This window comes from Ascidia mentula, chromosome 7, assembly GCF_947561715.1.
Source record: "Ascidia mentula chromosome 7, kaAscMent1.1, whole genome shotgun sequence".
In the NCBI taxonomy this organism is placed as follows: domain Eukaryota; kingdom Metazoa; phylum Chordata; class Ascidiacea; order Phlebobranchia; family Ascidiidae; genus Ascidia; species Ascidia mentula.
This window is the reverse complement of record NC_138572.1, coordinates 5,839,742-5,866,437: the sequence shown is the minus strand read 5'-3', so window position 1 is coordinate 5,866,437 and position 26,696 is coordinate 5,839,742. Positions and strand designations below refer to the sequence as shown.

The 26,696-nt window shown below is 38.3% G+C and overlaps 3 protein-coding genes across 4 annotated transcripts in view; all 3 read right to left on the bottom strand.

Annotated features, from left to right (window-relative positions):
- LOC145909173 (cubilin-like) overlaps window positions 1-19,458 on the bottom strand; it is a 38,348-nt gene extending 18,890 nt beyond the window's left edge. The window contains exons 1-43 of the mRNA XM_082996497.1: window positions 19,329-19,458; window positions 18,678-18,807; window positions 18,434-18,580; window positions 18,233-18,271; window positions 17,609-17,710; window positions 17,437-17,540; window positions 16,957-17,104; window positions 16,541-16,682; window positions 16,226-16,357; window positions 15,737-15,832; window positions 15,440-15,558; window positions 14,654-14,840; window positions 14,137-14,252; window positions 13,623-13,728; window positions 13,303-13,434; window positions 12,832-13,016; window positions 12,119-12,281; window positions 11,714-11,802; window positions 11,408-11,512; window positions 10,690-10,867; window positions 10,133-10,293; window positions 9,661-9,826; window positions 8,876-9,104; window positions 8,573-8,703; window positions 8,182-8,303; window positions 8,044-8,117; window positions 7,669-7,829; window positions 7,222-7,403; window positions 6,806-6,962; window positions 5,944-6,128; window positions 5,264-5,424; window positions 4,960-5,120; window positions 4,712-4,861; window positions 4,183-4,344; window positions 3,677-3,882; window positions 3,194-3,247; window positions 2,982-3,139; window positions 2,482-2,611; window positions 1,942-2,090; window positions 1,696-1,790; window positions 1,155-1,323; window positions 621-767; window positions 137-245 (exon numbers count right to left, since the gene is read on the bottom strand). Of these exons, the coding sequence (XP_082852623.1) occupies window positions 137-245; window positions 621-767; window positions 1,155-1,323; window positions 1,696-1,790; window positions 1,942-2,090; window positions 2,482-2,611; window positions 2,982-3,139; window positions 3,194-3,247; window positions 3,677-3,882; window positions 4,183-4,344; window positions 4,712-4,861; window positions 4,960-5,120; window positions 5,264-5,424; window positions 5,944-6,128; window positions 6,806-6,962; window positions 7,222-7,403; window positions 7,669-7,829; window positions 8,044-8,117; window positions 8,182-8,303; window positions 8,573-8,703; window positions 8,876-9,104; window positions 9,661-9,826; window positions 10,133-10,293; window positions 10,690-10,867; window positions 11,408-11,512; window positions 11,714-11,802; window positions 12,119-12,281; window positions 12,832-13,016; window positions 13,303-13,434; window positions 13,623-13,728; window positions 14,137-14,252; window positions 14,654-14,840; window positions 15,440-15,558; window positions 15,737-15,832; window positions 16,226-16,357; window positions 16,541-16,682; window positions 16,957-17,104; window positions 17,437-17,540; window positions 17,609-17,710; window positions 18,233-18,271; window positions 18,434-18,580; window positions 18,678-18,807; window positions 19,329-19,351 (5,862 nt within the window). The 5' untranslated portion in view covers window positions 19,352-19,458. The remainder of the gene's footprint in view (window positions 1-136; window positions 246-620; window positions 768-1,154; window positions 1,324-1,695; window positions 1,791-1,941; window positions 2,091-2,481; window positions 2,612-2,981; window positions 3,140-3,193; window positions 3,248-3,676; window positions 3,883-4,182; window positions 4,345-4,711; window positions 4,862-4,959; window positions 5,121-5,263; window positions 5,425-5,943; window positions 6,129-6,805; window positions 6,963-7,221; window positions 7,404-7,668; window positions 7,830-8,043; window positions 8,118-8,181; window positions 8,304-8,572; window positions 8,704-8,875; window positions 9,105-9,660; window positions 9,827-10,132; window positions 10,294-10,689; window positions 10,868-11,407; window positions 11,513-11,713; window positions 11,803-12,118; window positions 12,282-12,831; window positions 13,017-13,302; window positions 13,435-13,622; window positions 13,729-14,136; window positions 14,253-14,653; window positions 14,841-15,439; window positions 15,559-15,736; window positions 15,833-16,225; window positions 16,358-16,540; window positions 16,683-16,956; window positions 17,105-17,436; window positions 17,541-17,608; window positions 17,711-18,232; window positions 18,272-18,433; window positions 18,581-18,677; window positions 18,808-19,328) is intronic.
- A 493-nt stretch (window positions 19,459-19,951) lies between these two features.
- Window positions 19,952-23,358, bottom strand: LOC145908683 (uncharacterized). 2 transcript variants are annotated; one of them, XM_082996003.1, is made up of 8 exons: window positions 23,165-23,358; window positions 22,504-22,974; window positions 22,000-22,238; window positions 21,599-21,778; window positions 21,487-21,543; window positions 21,123-21,263; window positions 20,803-20,853; window positions 19,952-20,637 (listed from the first exon to the last, which is right to left on the bottom strand). In XM_082996003.1, exons 1-8 carry the CDS (start codon window positions 23,317-23,319, stop codon window positions 20,516-20,518), a joined length of 1,416 nt encoding a protein of 471 aa, XP_082852129.1. In that variant the 5' UTR covers window positions 23,320-23,358; the 3' UTR covers window positions 19,952-20,515. The 2 variants fall into 2 exon arrangements, with proteins under 2 accessions (XP_082852129.1, XP_082852131.1); XM_082996005.1 differs by lacking the exon at window positions 19,952-20,637 and having other exon boundaries at window positions 21,119-21,263.
- A 900-nt stretch (window positions 23,359-24,258) lies between these two features.
- LOC145908663 (uncharacterized) lies at window positions 24,259-26,634 on the bottom strand. The gene is made up of 6 exons (XM_082995984.1): window positions 26,419-26,634; window positions 26,307-26,345; window positions 25,938-26,052; window positions 25,794-25,873; window positions 25,560-25,643; window positions 24,259-24,803 (listed from the first exon to the last, which is right to left on the bottom strand). Exons 1-6 carry the CDS (start codon window positions 26,459-26,461, stop codon window positions 24,685-24,687), a joined length of 480 nt encoding a protein of 159 aa, XP_082852110.1. The 5' UTR covers window positions 26,462-26,634; the 3' UTR covers window positions 24,259-24,684.
- Between the last annotated feature and the right edge of the window lie 62 nt (window positions 26,635-26,696).

Below are 26,696 nucleotides of genomic sequence, written 5' to 3'. Positions count from 1 at the left end.
ATACGTTCCCTGCTTTTTTTTATTTTAGTTTTTTTTGCCATACGAGCCACAACACCGGGTAAAAGAGCCGCGTTTGACTACAGATCCAGGGGTTGCCGACTTCTGGTTCACAGAATAAACGCTGTATTGATTTCACCTGAGCTGAGGTGGCAGATGGAGGCAAAAAGTCATTTCCACAACCGAAAAACTTTCCAGGAGAGTCGGTGGTGTCCCCGTCGTAAATCACCAGATAATCGTAGACACACCTGAAGAATTGAATGCAGAACTGGGTCAGCTCTTTTCTGTTCTACAGATTGTACATGTATATTGTACTGCATTCAGCCATACAGGGCAACTGTTTTGACCTATTGTACGGGCAAAATATGCTGTACTGATGAGACCTAATGGGTCGAAGGAGTGACTTATATACAGCTCATTTGAAAGATTGGATATGCATACGAATAAGCTATCGTCAACTGCAATTCAGAGGCAGGCTTTGTAAACCACTGCAGATGTGTTGATGACGAAATGTGTTTGATAGTTGGTGCCGTTTGCAAAGTCTTCCAAGGTCTAATGAAGCTATTTTTATGATATTACAAAAAGGTAATTCACGTTTAATATCAAAAAAACCTGTGACGTACCCTTCTTCGGTTGGTGGTTCCAAGTCAAACAAAGTAAAAGTGTAAGATATGAGTCGGCCAGCGGGTGCGTAAATGTAATAGTAGGCGTCGGTCTCGTCAGGGTATAACCCTGGGTACATGGGTGATGCAATCGCTCCATCAAACTCCCTGCAATTTTGTTTCACTCATAATATCACTTCTGTCAACTGTTTTTAGCTTTGAAGTTAGGTTTGAAGACAAGGCATAAATTCCTTAAGTGTTAAAATAAGTTAAAATCGTAATCTGCTGAGTCCTAAACGTGACCTTGTAAAATATATATTTCACTTTACAACGCAGAAGTGTTTTATGCTTTCGTATAATAAGATAATAAGGACAGGATCGCCCCACTGCGCAGGTCCTTGCTTGGTAATCACAGCTATCGTATCGAGATTCAACAAACAATAATTAAATTTTCGTTTTAAAGAAAACGGAGGAATTAAATGATAATTGGATACTTTGGTCGAAAATCACATTTTAGTGAGACTTGTTGTTCATCTAAAAAGTATATTTTCTTACGCTATTGTAGTGCTCCCGTATGTATGTTGATAAGCTGCTTGGAATCCTTTTCCTTCGGTACTGATGTCACTACGGAATATAACGTAAAGGATATGGCCGTTGATCGTGGTTAAATTAGACGGTAGCTGATTTCCACAAGCGTGCATGATCACATTCCCATCTTGAGAACCTGTTAATATACTTGTTACTGTAGACTCTTTCAAGCAGAAGAAGCATATGATATTGGCAATCTGCAGCTTGCCAATATTTTGTGGCTTTTTTTGCACATATAAGCCTATGATATATTCACATTATATATTTACACTGCATTATTGAGCGCATAACTCGACATACGGTTTTTTAATTGGTAGATGGTCCGAGAACAGGGTTCACTAAACTTTTGTCACAAAGAGCACATAAATGTGCAGATCAGATGCCACCGTTCATAAGCTTTGGTGGCCCACGGTCTAACATATTGACATCATTGTCCGATGCCAGTCAAAATTATTATTAAATAAATTAGCTTTTTGAACTAGTTTAGTCACGTGTGTGTTGGTCCCACCTTCGCGTATTTCAACGTAATCGAAGAGACAGTTGGATTGACTTTCGACGTCAAAAAACAAGAAGCTAAGTGTGATGCCGTTCCCAGGAGAAGACCTGCAAAATAAACGTCCGAATATTACCAACAAACAAAACATCTCTATATCAACAAAAGAGGGTTAAGGATAAGGGAATAAATGAAACTAAAGATTGCAATCTGCCAACTGTTTACAATCTTTTCGTGTGGTTTAGTCTCATTTATTCATACTTGAGAGTCCAAACACATTGAGTGCTCGACGGATAGAGATCCGGATAGTTAGGAGAATTAAAATATCCGCTTTGAGCTGTGAGTTCTCCCCCACAACGAGATGTAGACGCGCTATAGATTGCTCTGAAACCGGTACGCTGGAATTGACTCTAAAGAAAAGCATTGCAGATTAAATTGTATTGTAGACACTTGAAAATGTTCTTTTGGCATAAGGTTACGAGATTTTTTTTACAACTGACGTTTCGTCTACTATCCAGTGAGACTTCTTCAGGGTTATAAGGGAACAAGTTATCATGTAACCTCACGCAGGGAGTACAGTTCTTTGAAAAAAATATAATGCCAGGCAGCAAGAATAGCACTACACTAGACAATGTTTGATAATAGTGGAATGCATATAATAATATGACTACGTCTAAGTAAACAAGTCCTGCCATCTTCATTAGACAATTTTAAAGTAGTGATGATGAGAAACGAAACATTATTCGGGGTTGGTAGAAAGATCAAACAAACGGTCACCAAAATGTTAGGAAGGAATAGTACCTGGGAAACCATTGTGACGGTGAATGCCCTGCTTAGTGACGTAATTGGGGGAGGGAGGGAGGTGCGACAATAGAGATCGTATGGTGGTGACGTCATGGAGGTTCCGTCGAGGACTTGGACGAAGTCATCTCTGAAATAAGTGATTGTCGAATTTGTATTTCGCGTTAAACGTATATCAGGGGTGCACGACACAGGGCACACTTGCCAAATATGGCACGCCAGTGATTTAAAAGTGACAAGCGGGATGATTTTTATTCATAAAATGTAGGAAAAATGTATGTTGTTTTGCAATCAACAACGTCCAGTGAAGCTTTCAAGGTATTTGTCACTCGATAGATTGTTTACAACAAATATGACACACATTCTTGTTTATATAAAATTGTGTACCCTAGTCTATATCTTCTTGTGAGGCTGAAAACTCAAAACGAATTCAAAAAAATGCTGTTAGTTCTATCAATAGCTACTTTAACGCAAAAAAAACAAAGGTCAAAGCACCGTACCCTCCACAGATCGCATTGGAATAGGGGTCAAAGTACATGTCCATGTGAGTGAAGGTGAGTGTGATGTGACCGTCCACCTCTGGAGACTGGACTGTCCAAGTACAGTTGGTCGACGGCGGGTAACTGTCAGGGTAGTTGGGTGACATTATGTCCCCGTCCTGTTCAACAAAAACGTATTAGAAATGGTAGATGGAAAAATTGAGTTCACAAACCGTCGAGGAAGTGATTTTTCCTCCGCAACCGCTGCTGAAAGTTGCCTTAAATCCCTGGAAAAAAGATAGCAGAAGTCAAACTTCCGTCGCCGGGATAGGAAACGGTCTAAGATTAACATATTATTATTGGGTTTATTTCATACATACAAGTTGCGAACAGCTACACATAGTGCAGCTTCTCTAAGGAAAGGTTGATACATGCAGCAGGTCCTACTCGAAAAATTGGGCTTGACACGTTGAATCATAATTATTAAAGGACTTGGTGATAAACCTAATGTCTTAGTTTGAATACAATATGTTGCCGGATTTTGCAGTGCTACAGAACGATTCTGATGTTCATAGTCAAAAATCAACAAATATGCTGGGTCAAAAATCAACACATATACAGGGTCAAAAATCAACACATGTGCAGGGTCAAAAATCAACACATATGCAGGGTCAAAAATCAACACATATGCAAGGTTTATGTTTAAGACAACTCACAGTATGAGTGAAATACGGGTCCGAGTGGAACTGGAAGAGCATCTTGTGCCCAGTGCTCTGCACAGGGTCTGGGATGGAAGTGCCGCAAGCTTTCAAAAGCATTGGATCTGTGGTCTGGTTGCCGTCAAACAAAGCCACGTAATCGAATTCGCAAATGTCTTCTGGTTCGATGTCAAAAGCTTCGAATACGACAACCACTGTACTACCTGCAATAAAATGCAAAATTCTTTGAGATTTCTGGAATTCAGTAAAAGTTTAATTGCCAAGACAAAACTGTCTAATAAATTTTCGTTCACGTGTTTCGAATACATCTTTTCTCTGTTGAAACTCAATGGAGACCAAATTATTTTGTCTCTCAATCAGTGAGCTATGGTGCGTGGTTTACAGTAAATCACACGTTAGAAGTTAGAACACCAAAAGCAATAAACATAATACTGACCAACCGATAAAAGTACACGGTAAAACGTAATTTAAAATACTTAAAAGGTATTTAAAACGCTCATTACCTTCTCCAACGTCAATGAACCACTCGCAGTCCTGGTACTGTCCATAATTCCCTGGGTAATTCGGTGACGTAATGGTTCCGCTTGACGTAGCAAGTTGACCTCCACATATGCCAGGGACTTCCCGGTATGTGGAACTGAAACCTCTTCCGTTAACAAAAGCGTCTGAATGAAAAATATGTTCTTTGTACGGCAAAATCAATAGAAGGAGCGCAACTTTCCTGTGGTCATAAAACGTTACAAAAAGTACAAATATTTTATGAGGAAGAAGATTATTTCTCTGATGCAGGGCGTGGTGATGTTTGGAACTTGGAAAGTGTGAAATAAGTCTCAGAACCGGAAAATACATCACTTGAAATGGTTAATAGTTGTTATTGACATTCGAGTTATTGGTTCCAGTTTGTATTTGTCAAAACTGCTTAGCTGTACGGCGCACGAGCACATTGAATTGTTCTCTTTAGTACATAACATTACTTGGCAAGATAACGTACTTTTAATGGTGATTATTCGGCAGCAAACGACAAAAACGAACCTGTCAGAAACCTCACGGTCATAAAAGTTGACGTTGACGTAACGATCATAGGTAAGTTGTGTGGGGAACTCTCTGAGTTGCAAAGACGGACGATAAGGTAACTTGCGTCGATCGATCTTCCGTTGTAAACTTCCAGAACGTCATAATCACCTGGAACGCACGAAAGCGTGACGTCATCCAAGGCCGTTATAGACACCTGGATCATTATATCATACATCCAGTCCCTCATTGTGGCGTATAGTGCTTACATTGGGAGTGGTGTTCAACATCAAAAACGGTGATGGTGAGTTCAACGCTTGTTCCAGGACTTGAATTTATTTGCCAAATACATTCCCTGTCGTCATCGTAATTGTTCGGGTAATTTGGACTCGTTATTGTGCCTGTCGGCTTTGTCAAAGTGTCTCCGCACCTACACATCCAATACTTACATATAATAATCCCATATTACGTGGCAAGTTACACGCCCTTTTTGTTGCGATTTATACGCCTGCAAATACTTGTCCCAGCAAAAAATCACTTAATTGATATTTACAACAGAATGTGACGTCATACCCGTCTACAGCCCACGTAATCTCAAACCCTGGTGCTTGTATGGAAGGGTCGGTGTGAAATACTGCCATGAAACTATCGGATTGGGTTCGGAAAGGACCGGGATTTCCTGTGCAAAATCTGCCCAACATTGGACTTTCATTTATGTCTTCGCCGTCGTAAATCTACACAGAACACAATTGAAATCGTAAAAATAAGTGTAAGTAAATATATGTGCAAAAAAGCCACAGCAATTGAGAGCTGCAGATATGGTGTATACGCACTGCCAGCAGCTCTCAAGTGTAAGTGATTAAAACAATTCTGACAAAGAAACAACTGGCTCATACTGCTGAAAGACATGTTTTGTTTGTTTTAAAGACGCAGAAATTAATGCCATTATCAGTTTAAAATTGACGTAGTTGTTCTTGCCCCACATGTCAACTTTTTGCAGTATGGGCTTGTTTCTTTATTCTCAGAATTATGAGCAAATCTGTTATTAGCTTTCATTGAACAATATTAACATCTAATACACAATGCCGTACTAGCAGACACGAGTACTCAGTTACGAGAATCGATGGGGTTTGAAGCACTTTTTTTAAAAAGTTGATATTGTTTAATACTAATAAGATCGTTGTTGTTAATTTTATGCACTTCCATGCAACTGCCCGTAAAATAATTAAAAAACACATGCAATGCTTGCTAACCTCAATGTAGTCGCACGAACAATCAACACAGGTTTCCATGGCAAAGTAGCTGAACGTGATGTTGATTCGGTTGCCATAGGAACCCTTCACGGTCCAAGCGCAATCTCGGTTTGGGGGGTAATTGTTGGGGAAGTCCAGAGACTGGATTTTGCCCGAACTCTTGGAATCGATGATCCTCGTGCATTCTAAATAAAATGCAGAAAATAATTAAACCATGGTTTCTCAACTATGATTGGCCGTTCGCCACGAGGAGAATCGAAAATGGTTGCGTTATATACAAATTCAATAAAGGTGATCTTATTTGGCTAATTCTTCCTTGCCATCTGCGTTTTAATGGGCGAGGATAGAGCCACGGGCATTACTGTAGGGGGGCACACAGCATAATAGTTGAGTTAAACAGTGTTGTATCATTTAGTTACTTCGCAAGCCTGTAGCGGCTTTTTTATATTTGTATGTAATTGCTAGAGCTGTCTGACATCAAAGTCTTGTTAGGTTAAAAAATGGGTCGTGATGGTCTTTCATTGGTTCAAGACAAACGTAAACACAAAGTATATATTGTAAAGTAGTATTTTAACAGTTAACAAAGTTAGAGATTTAAGGCCACAGCGGAAAACCATAAATACTGACAACAACAGTATCACTTGATACTGACCATGCCTATATAATTGGGGCAAATATATATATATATATATATATATATATATATATATATATGAGAAAACGTATATCTTGTCACTGACAAATTGAAAGAAATTTTTTAGGTCTTGGCACAAGGGTGTCCAGAGATTTAACTATATTAAACTTCAATCTAATCAAAAAACAAAAAAGCACCCAGATCACTTTTGAAAATCCTTTTACTCACCAACGTGGTACTGAGCCATGAAGCCAGAACCAGCCACGTAGGGGTCACTCCTAAACTTGACGTACAACTGGTTGTCGCTACTTTCGTATGGAGGAGGTAATCGTGAACCACATTGACGGCCGAGAGATGGATAACCAGTTGTTGGGCCATCGTACACCTGAGGATTTAAGAAACTAGTATAATTTAAAGGCATAAAATTAACGACCTGTATTCCTTCAACGTTTCGTCTGCCATACGACCAGACTTCATCAGGGTTTGGTGCCGCGTATAACATACGAAACGTTGGAAGAATACAGTACGTTAACTTTATGCCAGAAGAACTTTTTTCTTTTGCTTCCTGCATTAGTGGAATTTTTCTTCCTTTATTAGTGGCATGTCATTAAACCGTAAAGCAAAAATTCACAACGGTTGGTTACCTCCACATAATCAAACTCGCAGTAACCGTGTGTTTCTATGTCAAACGTTGTGAACGTAAGCCTGATGGTCGAACCTTCGGACACTTGAATGAGCCAATAACATTCCGAATTATGGTTGTAAGCGAACGGATAATTTGGAGATTGGAAATATCCGTCAGCAGAGGTCAGTGTCCCTCCACAACCTGAGAACAAAAAGAAAACGCAGTATTGGTCAAGCGCCTGACCCAGATCGGGATTCGTGGCCAGGGTTCAAGTCACGGTGGGGTCAAAAAATAACAAAAAAAAATGTTTCATTTCCACGTTTTTTTTTTGCTACTCCCAAAACATGAAGTTTACCAAGATAACAATAATTAACTTATTTCCATACACAACGTTGGATAATAAACCGTCCGTGTTTTTCCTCTTACATTTAAACGCAAAAACTAATTGCAAAATCATGATACATACCCGTCAGACTGCCGTCGTAGTACATCAAGAAACCGCGCAAGTTCGACATCGGATCAGTGTACATTTTCATGTACATCTGGTTGCTGTGCGTAATAAAACGACCCGGAGAGTTGGTCCCACAGTACGTCCCGATCAACGCTGAATCGTCATATCCACCGTTTCTGTAAAGAAGTTCAGAGTGCATTGTTTAGCCAGAGTTGATTTTGATGTATTTCGCAGTTGGGTGAGGGACAAGCAGTTTTGTTTGTGGAGCCGCAAATTAAACTATTTGTGATTCCGTGTCAGTAGTCACAGACGGAAGTTTATATGGCGACCAACAAAATTTGACACGGGTACCTTAAACAAAAAAGGTTTCATGCAAACAAAATACTTCACCGTATTTCCAAATAGTCGTACACGCAAACACCTTCAGCATTCCCACCCTCGAACACGAAGTCTGTGAAGTTGACCTACAAAAAAAAAGCAGGTTTACAAGCAGAGATTGTATTTACTATTTTGCTCACAACCAATTACTTGTATTTGCATGGTAGGGTCCACTGTAAGAGTCCATACACAAGTCCTCATGTCGTAGTAATTCTCAGGGTAGTTGGGTGACGTCACAAGACCCTGGTTGTCAGTAAGGCGCTTGCCACAAGCTGAGAAGTGCAATAAAGGATAGGGGTTATGGATAGGAGTGTATAATCATACACGTGTATTTCGCAGTCAGATAGCGACTGTTTTGACCTTACACAATGGTGTTTGTGTTCCATTCTTATGAACATGTGTATATTTGCGCCATTTAACAGACATGCATGGTAACTGTAGCAAGTATGCTAGCATGCTACTTTTACACCAGACATTTACTTGCAGACTCAATTGCTAAACTTTCATCTTTGTTTGTAAAACAAGAAATAGTCCAAGTTACCAAGGCTGGCATTGATAGTTGAATATGCGGCTGCAAAACCTTCCGCGTTGATATCTTCATCTGATGAGAATATGACGGTCATCTGGTACCCGCTCGTCACTGTCGCTGGGGGCGGTACAGAGCCACAATATCTGCGGCAGAAAAAGGGGATTGAGTAGACTTACGTCATTTTTGTTGCACCTTCACTTCATCTTACCCATAGCGGAAAATTATTCACGCATGGTTGCACAACTGAGGGAATTTTTCTGAACTCTTTTTTACGGCCCATATGACTTCTTGATAAAAAAAAATTGATGTAATTACCTTCCCAAAGATGGAGAGGTTGTACTGGGACCGTCAAACATTTCAACAAAGTCATCACAGGCACCGTCGGATCCAGGATCTCCCATAGAAAATGAGATGAAGTCGAAGTTTATGATAAATGCGGGGTCGACGCTGATGTAGTAAGTACAGTTGACTCCGTGGGGGAAGGGACTCGGGTGTCCAGGACTTTGCAGAGAACCTATCGGCTCCGTGTATACGCCCCCACATCCTGTTGTATGTAATACCAAGTTAATATTAAAAGATACAGGATTTTTGTAATTATGAATGTTTCTTCTTGTACACAGTATTATGTCTAGCAACCACAGCAACAAATAAGGGTTTTTGATTTGGTGTTGATGCTCACAGAATGGCATCCTATTTATGAGATGTTATGTGAACATACCAACTATTTGGTAACCTATAGGGCTCTATGGGTTTGGTAAGCACTTGATGGGTAACGTGCCTTGCAATACCAGTAACAAAAAGGTGAACTGATTGTGCAATGGCAAAGTTTGGTCCACAGTTGTTCGGCGTCAGTGCATTTGCGTTAGGTGAAGCGACCTAAAATATTTCTTTCTGCTTGTATATAAACCCTAATGCTGTCGCAACTGCTTTAAACTAACTATCCCTAAAAATCCGGTTTACAGACCGAAGGATATTTTTGACAAATTTTTAACCAGAAAGAAAGTTTGCTAATAGCGAAAAGATGACCGAAAAAAATGAACAAGCCAGCCAACGAAGATGAAAACCTGAGATATTTTGTCATAAGCAAGGCGAGTATAGACCTGTATATTCTGATGTGTAGGTGGCCTTGAATCCTGCGCCACCATAGTACGGATCTGAGTGCATATGAACCCACATGTAGTTTTGCGTGGTCATCAGCGGAACTGGAATGCTTGTTCCGCATATCCGTGCTAACAGTGGGGCTGCTCCTGTTGAACCATCTCGAACCTTTGATCGATATATAAGAAAATTCGTAATTCTACAGTGGCATAACTATGTAATATGTCAAATGCAGCAAAATAACCCTAACGTTTTTACTATGCCAACGGCAAATTTAACACTACTATTATGGATATAGTGCAATAAAATATGTTCTGAAGTTATTGTTGAACAAATATACTTTAAAATATGTACAATATAAACAACTACTAATCGCAAAAAAGCAAAATCCTTGGCGTTATTGTTTCTAAACAATGCCATGGTTGCATAATTCGTAAATCACCGGAAAGTGATTCAAAATCGTCAGCAACTTACTTCAAGATAATCGAATTGACAATTATCCTCGTGCTCTATGTCAACGTCATCAAAAATTAACGTCACCACGTAGCCAGGTTGTTGCCTTATGACGTAATAGCAGTCTTTGTCGGAGGGGTAAGCTTCGGGGTAATACGGAGACATCAGTAGACCCTCGGGAGCTAAAGAGTAAAAATAATTTTGTGCCAAACAGAATTAAAACAGGAAAATGCTCGTATTTCTGTGTTTTGTAATGCATCAGATTGCTGTTGCAAATGTCAGAGCACCAGCGTTTCCGATCTTACGTCAAATTGCAAAGAAAAACATGCATTTTAATTGAATTCTTAAAATAAATAGAGCATGCACATAAATGCAAATAGCAGTGTCGTTTACACGGTTCTCATTTTAAGCCTTCCACTACTGCATAAAAAATAATTGTAAAGAGAAAAACATACCTTTTAACACTATTCAGAGATTTAATTCCGGAAATAAATGAGCATGCCCACAATGTAAATAACAGTGACTTTTACACAGTTCTCATCTAAACCCTTTCACTACTGCACAACAATACTATGTACCAGTATACGTTCCGCCACACAGCGCAGTGTAGGTCGCCCTGAACCCGGCTCCAATCTGAGCTTCATCAGACCTGAATCTCATCCAGAGGTCATTACTTGTCGATGTGAAGGGCGGTGGGGGTACTTGGCCGCAGTGACGTCCGGCTAGAGGAGCAGCTTCGTTTGGCCCATCTCGAACCTTGTCAGAATGAACAATTACTTTTTTTTATAAAAATGTTATATAAGCAATTGCTTATGGTCAGGTTGTTTCTGGCTTAAGTCAGTGTTATTGTGTTCAATAACGACAGTGGTTTTCGTATGTTTTTTGATCCGCTACAAACTTACGAACAACTACAAGTTACAAAGGTTTTGGGTTCGGTAACGCTGCCTTGGAAAAACTGATGCCAATTTCATTAGTTTCAGTGAGTGAACAAAGCCATATAAAACTTAGTTAATGTAGAGATATTGCTCTTCAGTCAACAATTTATTCCACAGTACTAGAAGAATTTTGACTTTATTTCAATTCACAAACTCAAAACAAAGGGCATTGGTTTGTGTGGCATGGCCCTTTTTTTTCTCTGGAAACCAAAAGGTTTGTTTATATTAATCGGAAAGAAATTAAATTACTCCAAGTTCCTGTGTTAATTTAACGAGTAGAACGTCAGTGAAAGAACTCGAGTCATGTTTCTCTGCATATTGGATATCCCTGTATTAATACAAAGATACTGAAGATTTTTACCTCAACAAAGTCCCAACCACACTGCTCATGTTCTTCAATATCTATGTGGGTGAAATTCAAGACGATTTGTCCGGAGTCCCGGATGTGAATTTGCCAAAAACATTCCTAAAGAACAGAAGTTAAAACTCACTTTCGTCGTTCACCTACACAGCACCTAACAGATTAAATTATATTACTTTGCATACTGCCAATATAAATTGTGATGGATATTTTTACTGGGATCGCTAGGCACGAGCTTTAGTTGAGGGGGCAAATCTGCCTTGGTGTGCGAATGTATGTATTTTTCTGCTTTTCGTCAAAGTCTACCTGGTTACTTTCGTATGGATTCGGCCAGTTTGGTGAGATAATAATTCCATCTTCATCGTCAAAGTAACCTCCACAGCCGTTGATATCAACTGAAGAAAATACAACAAAATCAGGAAGAAAAAACATTGGTAGGAGTCTACCGCTTGCGTTTACATTTTCCGGTGTAAAAGCTGTACTGTATAATTTGCCATGTACTTTAAGTAAAGGTCAAATCGCAAAAAATATATTAGTTTAGTTGCTAACCAAAAAAAAAACGTATGACATCAAAGAAATAAAACATATGAGTGAAAAAAGTAAAAGAAACTACTTAATTGATATTTTCAGCATTACACTAAAACATATGGGTTTTGGTAGTTTGAAAATGTGAATTATTAACATGAAGTGATTTAAAATATTTATCAGTACCAGGCTGACTCGACCAGACAATGTGGAACCCTTGGTCGGAGTTGAACGGCCCAGAGTGGAAGTGGATCCACACAGCAGGGGCCGTTGAAATCAGTGGTGGAGGAGTCGTAGAACTGCAATACCTCGCAAGCACTGGGTCTGTTTCCATGATGCCATTGCGGACCTGAAAAAGGCGAATATAAAAGAATGTCGAATCCCTGTCGGCAAGTGACCCTGGCCATAAAATTTTTGTTTGCAGGGTTTCGGCCGCCAGTGCATCGTGTATAATCATTAACTTAACAGCAAGTGTGTGGAGATTGCGGTTGTTTGAAGTAATAAAACGGCGGTCTGCAAACAAGCGTCACTCCGCATAAAATTTTATATACATAGACTTGCTTTACATATTACTGTTGAAACTGTTACCACAACACAACTTATAACTAAACCAGTTCGAATATAAGAGCAAAACTTGCAAACAACACGAAAAAAAATATTTTTTGTTATCTTTAAAATTGAAATCCAGTCAAAAAAAAATCAAAAATCGAAAATCATGGGATTTGAAATCGTTACAAAAGTTGGTTAAAGGTTCTTTGATCTTGCCTATGGCAGCGATGTCGCCCTTACTTTACGTGACAAGCCTAGTATGATGTTGGTGTTGCGAAGAAACTTGTTTCTTGCATTTCACATATATCCGGTTTCACGAAATAACATCAAGTACACAAAACGGAGCCAACCTCTAGATAATCATATGAGCAGTTTTCGTGCGTTTCCATGGACAGTGCGCCAAACAGCAACTGCACTACGTTGCCAGGCACCACTTGAATCGTCCAATAGCAATCCGTGTTTATCGGATAGTCGCCAGGGTAACCGGGTGACGAAATGTCTCCGTAAGTCTGTCCAGTAATATCCTCACCACAAACTGGAAAACGAATTTAAAATCGTAGAACTTTTTCACTCACAGAAAAAGCACTTTTTTAAATTTATTGCAAAAAGTTTGACAAACAACTTTGGCATAAACAGGTAAAACAGATGCCATAAATAATATTGTTCTGCTACGCCAAATTCAACAATATCACCATCAGGCTGTCTAGTAGGTACATTAGCCCTGTCTGCAACTTACTAAAAACATTTATTGTTTCAGGCAAAATGACTATGGAAACTGTTAACTATTGGTAAATAGTAGCACAAATTTCAGAGATTTTTACCTGGGTCTGCGGTCTGCCAAACGACCTGGAAACCTTTCATATTGTTTTGTGAGTTTGCGTAGAACCAGAAATATAGTAGATTGTGGGTAGACACAAGCGGATCTCCTGGTACCGTTGTGCCGCAGTACTTTCCTTGAAAAGAGAAGAAAAAGTGGCGGTAAGTCAACCTTTCTTATCGTCACAGGTATTACTACAGTAATTGAACTATCTAATGCATTACTATTTGTTACTTGTATAGGCAGACATACCTATGATATGGAGGTGGCATATACATTTTACAGATAGTTCAAGTGTGCATTTAGGCCGTAAGTGTTACCAACCGATTTGATGAGCAGAAGCTGAATTTCCGTCGTGGATTTGGAGGAAGTCACTCGTACAGTCCTGTGTATTCTCAATTTCAAACAGAGGGAAAGTACATTGAATCACCTGAAAAAAGAATTTTGTTGAAGTGCTGCTGCACCAAATAACTGTACTCGGATATAGTTTTGTTCGGGAACCTAAAGAGCAACATATCTGTTCCCCTATATTCATCAACTGTTATTTCTTGCAAAAAAATTATACAACATATTTTAAATCCCCATTTCTGTGCCAACCAGTCCAATAAATATACACTAAACTTCGATTTGTACGTCCATATATTGTTATGTATTCTGTCAATTAAATTAATAGCCAATATAATATACACATATTAATGTAACATACATAATATACATCATAAAATTCGCCACATACACACAAACGTTGCAGTAAATAACATAAATAATATACATCACAAACGTTGCAGCTTCTTCATCGTAGAGAAACTTCTGTTTAACCCTTACAATAAAAACTAACCTTTCCAGCTGAGACTTCGATAACCCAGGCACAACTACTGCTAGGAGGGTATGTCTGTCCTGTAGTCGTAGGAAAGCTAAAGGCGCCCGAATCTTGTCTGTAATAAGCTCCACAACCTGGAAACAATAGTACCTTGTTGATGGACTGTTTGTGATACGTTTTACGCATTTTGTTCCCTTAAGGGATATGTGTTGGACAAAATGTGTTAATGGATAAAAAAGATCATTTGTAGAAACAGACACAGGCAACGAATACCTAAATGTGTCAAATTGTTATAGACATGGGTGTCACATGATGTTGAGCAAAATATTATATTCTGTTAATTTGTTTTATGTGTTCGCCCATATAAGCATGCCCTTTTCCTGTTATTGAGGGCCGTAGATGCCACCTCCAGCGAACTACCATGATAACAGTAAAGTTTCTTTGTTTTGTTGGAGGCAAATAGGAAAAATGGGGAGAATTTAACGATATCAAACACCTAGTATCTAGAAAACCTACTAATTAAATTACAAAATACCTGATTGCTGAGTTTCGCAGTTGTCTCCAGTAAAACCATCTTGACATTGGCAGTAATACCCATTCACACCATCTATGCATGTTCCACCAAACTGACATGGGTCACTCACACACTCGTCAATGTTGCTATCACAGTTAACACCATTCCAACCAGGGTCACATACACATACAAGGTCTCCCGAGATGTCCTACGCAATAAAAACATACAAACTATTACAAGGGAGGTTGCTTTTTTAATTAAAATAAACAGTTTTCTTAATTAGCCAATGTTTAAATATAATTTTAGGTCCAATGCTAAACAACCAAAAAAAAACAACAAAATTGCATACTTTTTACTTAACTATAATCATGGACTTTAATAAGTGTATCCGGCAGAATTAAATGCTCCTAGACTAGTTTGTGTTCGAGGGCAAAGTCTGTGTAATATTAATTAAGTCATAAAATTTAAACGGAATCCGTTTACCCACCAATCGGCGGCTGGTCCCTACAGGACATAAAAATGCTTCAACAAAACCGCCGCTAGTTTGGAGACGTCAATCTTTTTATTACCCAACAACCAATAATCGCTGTTTGTATTGTGCATTGTATCTAAGGCTTATATAATGTATGCCAGAATTAAAAACTCGCTGTGGATGGAGTTTAAACACGTGATCTTAGGCATTTAGGTCTTCATTTTCCCTAATCGACAAAGCTCGAAAAAGTTGACCATTATAGTCAGATAAAAATCGCAAAAATGGTTCCACTTTTAAATACACCAATACTTTGTTATAATGTGCGTTATACGTACAGAGCACTGTCCGTTTGCACATGAGCTTGTGCAGTCCACTGCTGTGCACCCGTTGGAGCCGAATCCGTTGCCGGTGTACCCAATGGGACATGTACATATTACAGAGGATGAGCCGACGGCTGTAAAGCGCAAACCATTTTTTACTTTTCCATTGAGCACACACAGGCCCATGAAAAGCAATTTGAAGCACATTAAGCGGACACTGCAGGCATACAAAAAAAAAACAGTACAAAGCACTTCGATTCACCAAAGAGTTTACAACTGTTTGCGTTGCTGTGTCACGCCATAAAACGTTACCTGGATTTGTTGTGCACGTTGCAATGGGGTGGCATCCACCATTGTTCACCGTACAAGCATCCAACACAGTACATACGAAACCGTCACCAGTGTAACCTACACACATTTCATCCAGTTACCTTTGACATTCTTATTTTGTGTCTTGAACCAATGCGCACGTTTGAGGGACAGGAACATTAGAAGAAGAAACACGTAAGTCTGCGCGAACTACATTTCTTCATCAGATAAGCAGTAAGATTATTGGTATTAATACAAACAAATGGGTGAATGTTTGCTTGTAACAATACTGTCGCATAAACGTACAAATGTATGAATCCAAAAACAAAACACTATATTTTGTGATGAATAATAGTTTCTAATGTCAATGATATAAGCACATGTCTCTGATACAAAGTGGGAAAATATCACGAGAAAACGCCCTCCCAGCAGACGCACCAAATACGTCGTATTGAACTCAGAAATCACGATATGAAAAAAGCAGAATTTTACCCGAAGGACAAGGTCCACAGTAGTAAGAACCCGGAGAGTTATGGCAGATTACCGATGGTGTAACTGAGCAGCCACCGTTGTTTGTGGCGCATTCGTTTATGTCAGTGCATGCCCACCCATCTCCAACAAAACCTGAAGTAGAAAAAGGGTTTAAAGTTTACCAGTTTGGTATTGTCATAATGGCAATGAAGCTTCCAGTGTATGGTCTTAAAATCCAACAATATTCGAGCATGGTAATTATAGCTATGGAACAAAATGAAACTAATTTGTTTTAATCCAACATTAAATTTTGAACAGAGGCAAATTCAGTATTACCGCTTGGGCATGGTCCACATGAGTACGACCCAGGGTTATTATAGCATTGCACTTCTGGGTTTTTAGAGCAGGGCTTTTCAAGGCATTCATCTTTATCTTTTGTGCATGCTGGGTTAGTGTCAGAAGCAACATCCCATCCATCCTAGTAATGAGAACATACTTTTATTTGAACTCTACAGCAGTCCAGTTAAAGGCTGATCTTTAAACATTGACTAATGAAAATACTCCTCAATATCCCTATGATTTCTGTTCAAAGAGTTCCTTGACAATGGAAACAATGTGATTCATTTTGCTTTTGGAATATTCATTATACACAGTTCACTAATGTCATACTTAACTTTGTAATATTCTAATTTTTGGAACAATGCCTGCAATAGCAGTAACTATTTTGTTTTCCAATGCTTAAAATTTCTTACATTACATATGCAAGAGTATTTAGGGGTGCTTGGGTCATCCCTGGGGTTATCCACACACAAACCATGCACACATTTAGCACTTCCATCAGTGCAATCATCATACTGGGATGAACAGAAAGGCCCGAAAAAGTCTGGTGGACAAGTGCACCTGAGTTACAATAAAAAGAATTAAGAAAGAACATTAACAATACCTAAATATAAACAATTAACTGTTGCTTTTCTTTTTTTAAGCTGAAGTGCCGACTACTAACACAATAAATTATGTACAGGAAGTTTTGTAACTTATTTTTCCCAAAAAGCTCTCAATTATGTAAGTATGAAAACTGGTAAGCATCATTATGTACAGGAAGTTTTGTAACTTATTTTTCCCCAAAAGCTCTCAATTATGTAAGTATGAAAACTGGTAAGCATCTGCCGTATCAAAACCATACATCACAATAAACCAATTTAGCAGGACTCATAATCCAGAAAAAAACTTACTCAAATGTACCAGGTTTGTTTACACAGGTTCCACCATTCTGGCAAGGAAGTCCAAACAATGAATATTTGTTGCATTCATCCACGTCTGTGGTACAGTCTTTGCCCTTTCGAAGTAAAGCATTTGGAACAATATCTTCACATTTAAACCATTGCAATTGCTCAAACATTTTACCTGCCATTGGTCTGTGCACTGGCAAAGATGGTCGTCATAGATACTTATACAAGTTCCTTGATTCTGGCAAGTGTTTGATTGACAATGGTCAGTCTCAAGTTTCTGTAAATTAAAAATTGTTACTGCAACATGTGCGAAAACCAGGTCTGCTGCTCATATAAATTGTCTGTTATACACTACATAATAACTACCAGTTATATGTTTAAAAGATGTTGGAAATGTAACAACTGTCTAAAAAACTTTCGTTTCAGGTTAAAATCTTTCTTTGAACCTAATTCATAATTAGCTTTTATAGACACTGATGATGCTTTTAACGAAGCGAAATATATATGTCTAATTAAAGAAGACTGAAAGATTTTAACCTGAAACGAAAGTATCTTAGACAGTTGTTATATAATAAGGTGGAAATCTTCAGGGTCAAATTGCAACAGAATGGGAAATGATTACCAGAATCAATTCTCAAGCATGTTGGAAATGTACAAACAAAACACAAAAAATCTAGTTGTAGAGAAGATAGATAAGAAGAAAACTATGCCAAGATTTTTTATACCTGCACACTGTGATTTCATTAAATTTAAATGGTGTGTTTTTTAAAGATGTACTATAACTTTATCGCAAACTTACATTAGTTAAGTCTTCAACTTTGGTTTTCAAATCCTGAACCTGAATGCACAAAAACACACACGTTGGCAAAACACAGCTTTAACATAAAATTAGTATTTTATTTCTCAATCGTGATACAATGTTTTCATAAACTCATGAATAACACAAGCGAAAAAATTTAAATCAATTAAATATAAGCATGTTTTTGGAAAAAAATCTCACATCTGCCTCCAATGTGGTCATCCTGACGTCCAGGTCTTGGGTTAGCGTGTCCAAATTACCAATAGCAATTGTGTTGGCTTCAACCTTTTCAGCAATATCCGATGGAACGCTGCCGATATTTTTGATGTCAGCCTGGTTTTGCTTGACCTAAATTTTTGATAAAAAAACATCAGCAGTTAGGCTTTCGAGTCTTCCCCTTTCTTGTATGTTAAGTAAAGCGGTTTTACTTCTTGGATGATGTTACCTGCTGCACTATTCCGATCAAATCCTCATCGTTTAAATTGACGCGACCTTGTCCGTTGGTGAGAAACGAAATATTGCAACTTGTGCCAGTTTCAAAGTAAAGGTGTCCACCGGACGTGTACATTCTTGGTCTATAAAAAAAAACTAGTAAGTTTCCGAGAATTTTTGCGGTTCGGTACTTGCAGTGGTGTTGCAAGTTACTTCGATGTCACAAAATTTATAAAAATTGCTTTTTCGTATTTTTTATGTAGGACACTTTTCCATAGATTTATATGCGAGTCCGGTTTGTAACCAGTAAAGTGAAACGACAGAGTGAGACCCGAACAAAAACCCTTCTAAATTATAGGCCTATAATTTTTTAAGCTTAATTCCAATAGCATGAATTTCAATGACAAACCTTCGTTTATCTTTCCGTATCTAGTGGATTAGTTTATCAAATTATCAACAAAAATCCCCCAAAAATAAGCTTAGTTGAAATGTTACGCATTTTGGATTTCGTATTTATAAAATAATATGAAATCACAATACTATCAGACTAGTTAACAATTTTGGAAGGCAATGTACGGAAATTTAGACCACCAAGTTTAGAGCAACGTTCCTCTTATCGGACATGATTAAATACATTAATGCAAGAAAGTCTAAGTGGACTTACTGTTCGTTTAATGCATACACCATAGGTTTCTCTTTTCGTTGATCTGACACGCCCTGAAACTCGCCATCATTCAATTCTTCCCGTTCTCCACAGACACTTTTAATTGCGACGCAAAATATGGCAAGCAGCGCAAATGCCTTCGGTAGATACCGAAATGCAAACGACATTTTTGTTGCAGATCAGGCTAACCACTGCATAACTCGAATAGTTACAGCAATCTGTAATATAACAACTAACCCATAACGCAACAAATAATGCATAATCAGGAGCCAATAGCCAATGCATCTCACTTTAAAAAGCAACAAATATTATTACAAATTTTATAGTGACGCGCTTAAATGTTCGCGTTTTCATTATACCTCTGCTGTTCGTAAGTAAACTGTATTATTTATTAATTTCTAACCACTGTCTGTCTAGTATTTCTTTGTATCTGGGAAACTGCATTGACAAATTCGATTAAGCTGCAAAGCTAACATACGACACGTCAAACTAAAAAGAATATATTTAAACGCATTTCGCTCAGTTTACTTCTGCAAACTCTTACGAAACTTTTTTTCTGCGTCTGGTATTTAACAAGCTTGCATAATGCACCTACGTGCGTCACATGCACATATATGCGCCCAGTTTACGACCGAATGCTTCGCATTACGAGAAGCATAGCAAACATTTAACAAGGCCGCATTTTGCATCGCAATGCTTAACTGCAGCATGCAATGTATAGAATACGTTTCAAAACCCCTAATTCTCTCTTCAATGCATATTTTGTGTATTTGCAAATCAACAGTACTCGTGACCTGCGAGTTTCACAGCTATTGTACAGAATTTACAGAACTGTACAGTGCAGCTTAAAGTAAGGTTTGTCAAATAACACGATTACGGCAAAAAATAACGCTAAACACGACGTATTTTAAGTAACATTAAGGAACCGATGAAATAAAACTTTACTTCTGCTATAACTGAAAATCTGTATAAAGTGACACAAAATGACATTTACAAAGCCTACATAAGTCGAACCCTACATGAAATGGGTTTCATGTGTTTGTTTTCAGGCAGTAAAAGTTGGAAAGTCCTTATCAGCGAGATTAAAGAATACACACAAAATATGATGCCATGGCATCAACAGATGACGTGGCACACGATATAGCAACATTGAATGTGCACGGGTTTGTAAACTTCCAGTTTTACAATTATCCACGTTTCAAACCAATAAAAACCAATAAAGTGAGAGCGATAACCAAAGTTATAACAATTCCAAATAGAATTGCGCAAACATTTTTTTTGTTACAGCGCAGTCCACTGACAAAGGGCTCTAAAACAAAAAATCAACAGATATAGCACAGAAAGTCGACAAAATGAATAAGTGTAATTATTACTGAAATCCACTACCCACATTGACAAGAGCCAATCATTACAATTAGATGCTTTCAAACATACATCGTTAATTGAAAACGTTTTTTTCACAGCGTGCAATTACCTGTATTTGAAGGTGAGTCGAGGCCTACAGTAAAAGTAACTTCCGAATCGTCTGCAAAAAAATACAGACATGATTGTATGTAGCTTAATTACCGCAGTAAATTTATGACAAAAGCTTATGTGTTGATGGGGGCGTTATTGGTTGTATACTCATACACTATGTTAATATCAAGTACTTTTGTATTTCAACGAGTACGCTTTTCAGCATTATTGGAAAAAAACGAGCTGAACATTGCTCTATTGCGCAATCTAGCAATTCACGAGCAGCACTGTCGGGTCACGTGATCCATGGCCCGTGTGGTACTTTATTAACATACTAACTGGAAGTGTTATCTCCAAGAAGCGGTGTAGAGGAATAGACTTCGTCGACGCTTCCTCGCTGAGTGTTACGTGTTTGTACCAAAAGAGAGTCTGTTTCTTGGTCGGAAAGTTCTTGATTGCACATATTTGGGAGTTGGTGAGCTATTTAAATGCAAAACATAAATTGAACAATCTCAATTAATCTTCCGAAATTTCGATGAAACAATCGTATAGCTAAAGCGCTTGTTATTAAACACAACTTGCACAAGCTTCATTCGAAACATTACAAAAAAATAAAACAAACAAACTCTTCAAAAAAAATTAAAATGACTGCCGTTAGCCTCGTAATGAAAAAACTGCGTTGCATATCCAACAAAACACACACCTTGTATTAAGATCTCACTATCTTCTTCATCATGTTCATAACTCGGGTTGATGAACCCTAGAAACATAACAAAGAAAGTAATGTTTTTCATTTCATAGACTATCTCGTTTACCTGCCGAAGACCAGTCGACGCCTATTTCTCTAAAGGTATCTCCAAAAACATCGAGGGTGACTTTGTTTTTGACAGCGAGCAGTGGTTGGACAATTGGAAATTTGCGTTGAAGTGATACGACTTCTTGCATAATGCAATCTCGACCATAGAAATCACATATGTCGTCAAGTAGATACTTGACTAACAAACAAGATTAAAATATTGTGTCAAAAATAACATATTTTCTACGATTTCCAAGTTTGAAATAGTTTCGCTGTTATCAGGTTCTTTTAGATTTTTATACATTTTTTTGCGTTGTTAGTTTGGGTGCTTGTGTTTTTGTATTGTAAACTATTAAGCCTACCTCTCGAATAGGCTTATATGTGAACCCCCTACCGTTAATTGCATTGCAATTTTAATACCTTCTTTTAATGATGGTCTATTGCATGGTTCAGCGTCCAAGCAGGTGTCCTGAATAGCTTTTAACTTATCGAAAACGATCTGGTGCTTTTCATTCAAAGTTGTACGAACTTCTTCAAGTCGTTCGGGGTCAGGTTTCGCATCTCCCATGCGAATAAGGTTTTCCACAACCCATTGAGGACGTTGCGCGTCGCTAAATGCTGGGGATCGTGAGATAGTTTCATACACAATCCACCCGAAACTGGAAAAACCAGACAAACGTAAAGGATTTACGACGTGGCAGCAAATTTTTCACATCTCCAAGGCTAGCTGTGCTGACTTTAAAAACTTTTTAATGTGAATAAAATTAACTAAACATTTGTACCCAGTACTATATTTCGCAAGGAAAACAAAGTAAACCTAATAGCGCAAGATTCTAAGCGTACCAAAAGCTTTATATGTAATTTAAATTTGTTTACTCTTGTATTTTTAGCGTCACGGATTCGGGTTTCACAAAAACGGCAAACCTGTATGTATCCATGGCAACGGTTCGGTCCAAACTTGGGTTCTTTAACAGTTCGGGAGCGGAATAAATTGCCGTGTGCTGCGTTGTCTTTTTGATGTCTAAGGAGTTGATGGATTCAGTAACCTTTCTAGTGTTTGTCGCGCCGAAGTCACAAAGCTTGGCCACGAAGTCATTATTGATCAGGACATTCTCGGATTTCACGTCGCCATGCACAAATTCCCTGTTTTGAAATGACTTGTGCAAATGGATCAACGCCCGCACGACTCCACAAAGGATTTTAAGCCTGATACCCCAAGGTAAGATTTTGTACTTATCTTTGGATTTCAGAATACTGAGCAAATTGCCCCTTGGCACGAACTCCAACACAATCCCATGGTACTTTGACCATTCCACAACGCCTAGAACTTTAACAATGTTTGGATGCCCCTGAAGTCTCATGTGAATTGCAGCCTCCCGTTGTATTCTGACTCGACTGTATAAGTCAACAAAATACGTTGAAAACCTAACTTGTAAAAGACTGTTTTCCTAACGCCTTGTATAGATATTCGCAATACATCATATTTAAAATACTTAAATGTATAGCTTGCCCAACGTGAAATCGGAACACATGTCCCAAATTTGTCATATTTATTGATATACAGTCACCGTTGTTCGAAACGTACCTTTCATTGTGGGTGATTCTTTTAACAACCACAGGTCGATTTTTATACCAACACATTCTAACTTCTCCGCAGCCTCCATTGCCCAAATACAAGGAGCTGTCACGACTGGTAATAAACTCTGACACGTCCAAACTCTCAATTTTGTCAATATACATACCTAGAAACAATGCGTCTTCAACGGGAACTAAACCATGGTTGTATTGTAAACGTTGTTGAGGTGTGTACGGGCCTGTGCTGCACCATTTGTTGCCAGTGAAGCGCGTCGAGACCAAAGTTATTTAGCGTGCGACTTACTGGACCGTATCACTGACGCCAGGGAGTGTGATTGGTCGATTAAATCGGGAAAAAAATTAATTATTTTTTTGCAATAGCATATAAATGACCATTAACCCCAGTAAATACCTATATCCTGCATCAAGAAGTGATATTATGTGGATTTTCACACAAGTAAAGCTTTCAAGAGGAAAAACTTTTACGTTAAATGATGGTCAAAACCCCACTTTTAGACAATTTCCAGGTCATCCTAGGGCTGAATTACGATTATATTTCTTATTTAGTGTAAAAGAAGGGCGGTTTGCTGCCATCACACAGGGTACTCTAGTGTCACCCAGCGGAAAATGTAATGCGAAGGTTTTTTAATATCTTCATGTTTTGATCCGACAGTGTCAGATTAGTATCCGAGGTGTAATAAAAACTACAACACCTTTGCACGATAAAACATTGACTGCTAGTTGCTTCCCGTAAACCAAGACCAAACCTACTTTTAACAAATTTCTTTTTTTTAGACAAACATTGTTACTTAGCTGGACGGTTCAAGTGTACGATCATGTGGAGTTAGGCGCCTGCCTTTAATTTTTAGTTTTACTTCAAAACTGGCAGACGCGATAGAAAAACAAATCTTTTAAAGTTTCAAGCATTGTTTTTGACAAGCACACAAATCAGCATTTTGATATTTTGTTGAAGAATGTTTAGACACAGTATATTCCTGTGAAATGCTGTCGTCATGCCCATGTAGCTTGCACCAGCTACACAAAGGCACCAGGAAATCCCCAGGACGGATGTACATGCAAAATTAGGCATTCTGCAGCCCGGGGTTGGTTGTCATTACAGTTTTGCTATTTGACAAGATTGATGTCATGCACACATACATTGACAAATATTTAAATTTGCCAAGAATTTGGACAAGCAGCATCGACAGAATAAGCAATATACAAAAACTCGAATGGATAGTGGACAACACATATGTACAAGTATGTTGAGGTGAAAAAATAGAAACAGAAAACACACAGAAGGAAATGTACAAATACCAGACAGCTGGGCAAAATTATACCCCCAATAACAGCTTCACAATAAATTGCTATCTAATAGTTTCCTAAAATCCCATCAATTCCACCGAAAGTTTATCTTATTTGAGCTCTTTGGTTTGCTGAGGTTTTAGGCACTTTACGACAACACAACAAAACATACTAAGACATGTTCCAAGAGGAGTTTCTGTAGCATGCAAGAAAACTACAGGAAACTTATGACGTGATGGTGACGTGTGCATGCGGACAAACCAGCAGTGCTTCAAATAGTTCGTCGCAGTGATGGCAGTAGAACAATTCCTCACGTGTGGTTCGACGATTGCGGTTTGGCGAACCTGAAGAAAAACAAAAAATAATCGTGTTCCAGTATTAGGATGTCGTATCACCGCAGTTGGGCTATATCAAAGCCACTGTTTTCAGACAGGTAGGGGGGAAAATGACACAAGACTTTAGGCTTATTTAAATGTGACATCGCATGTTCACCATTTTACCACCTTGCCTAAGCGCAAATCAAATCAAATTCGAACAAATATTATAAAATAGTTTTTTTTTATAAACTGCGCTAATATGAATTAAAAGAACAGCATTAAATTTGATTCGCGCAAACTACGTTAACTCAAGGACCCTTGAGGGAAAACATGTAGTTTTTAGAAAACAATGTTGTTAGTGTGCTCCCGTTGCCTATTCATGAACCCCCTAGACCAGTGTTTCTTAACCTTTTTTGGATCACGAACCCCTAAAACATTCTTTGAAAAGCTATGGAGCCCCTTTGCAAGAAACACATTGCAAATGTCGAAATTAGGTTTTAATCAACATAGTGATGGTCGAAAGACAAGCATGCACGTACCACCGTTAAACCCAGAGCGAAACTTTTTTCAATGATAATTTTAGCCAAATTGTGGATTTTCGGAATAATTGTATTTCGTTTCATGGACCCCTTAATGCATCTTCTTGGACCCCTTGGGGGTTCGTGGACCCCAGGTTAAGAACCCCTGCCCTAGACTGACAGAGGACATAGTACTGCTCACCCCCTCTCGTGGGCCCCGACATTAAGTTGTGTTTGGTAAAAAGTATAAAAAACAACCTGTTACCTCCAATAGAGCGACAGTCCAACGGTTGAAGCAGCGACTCACTACAACGAATTCTATTCTCCTGTGATCTGTTGCTCCAGACAACTGGTCAAAAAAAGCAGTTAAAGGTGGGATGATTCATGTAACATGATAGCTTTTTAACCTATTCAGAAAACAACATGGGTTTTGTGCAATTTTGGGGTAATTCGCATCAGTGATTTGTTTGAAGCATTTAGTATTCTAAAAATAAGTTACCAGTTTGTTCCGCATACAGTGCATTGAGATCATCCAGCATTTCATTTTCGTTTTTGTATATATGTCCAGTGCTGAGTCGTCTGCAATGCAAAAGTCTTAAGATTCCCTTCATAGGTTCCTTAAACCTGAAAACTGTTTGTTTACCTCTGTATGACTTCCCAAATTGCTTCAGGTGAAAATCCCATTTCGAAAAACATGTTAGCCAGCCTGGAAGATAATTCTTCCTCACTATTGGTCATTTCTGCCGTTGGAGCATTTTCTGTTAATGGACATCAGTCAATAGAAAATACAGCCAATAGTCGTACAAGGAATCTGGTTCTTAACCTTTATAGCTACACCAAACCCAACATTTGTTCACAAACATAACGTAGTTTGGCAACAATGAAGTTTGATAGTTTTCCTATGCCTTGGTTTAATCAACAATATGTTATTCATTATTGTGGTTTGGTTCAAATAGATATTAAGTTGATAAATAAAGTTTTTTTACATAATTACCTTATCTGTTTACATTACCTTGTGTTGGACAGTTCATGAGCTTCCACATCTGTTTGCCTATATAGTTAAATATAATAAGAGGGTGTTGCAATGCCTGATTATGCTATGCATACACCTCTCATACACTTACCCAAAGCGTAAAGAACTTTTCCAGTTATCAATATTGGATCCATGATTCCAAAACGTCTTTTAGAATGAAAGGTTAAGAGCGCGCACACAGTTTGCTTATTGATTCACTTATTGTTTGTGGCCTTTGTACAACACACTACTTGCTATACATTAGTCACAGATTCTTAACCTAATAAACTGGAAATGAAGACTTGTTTTGTAAAATCTACATTGCGTCAGTTTTTCACACTTAAAGCAAAAGAGAAACTCCAAAGCACACAAACTATACAAAATCGAAGG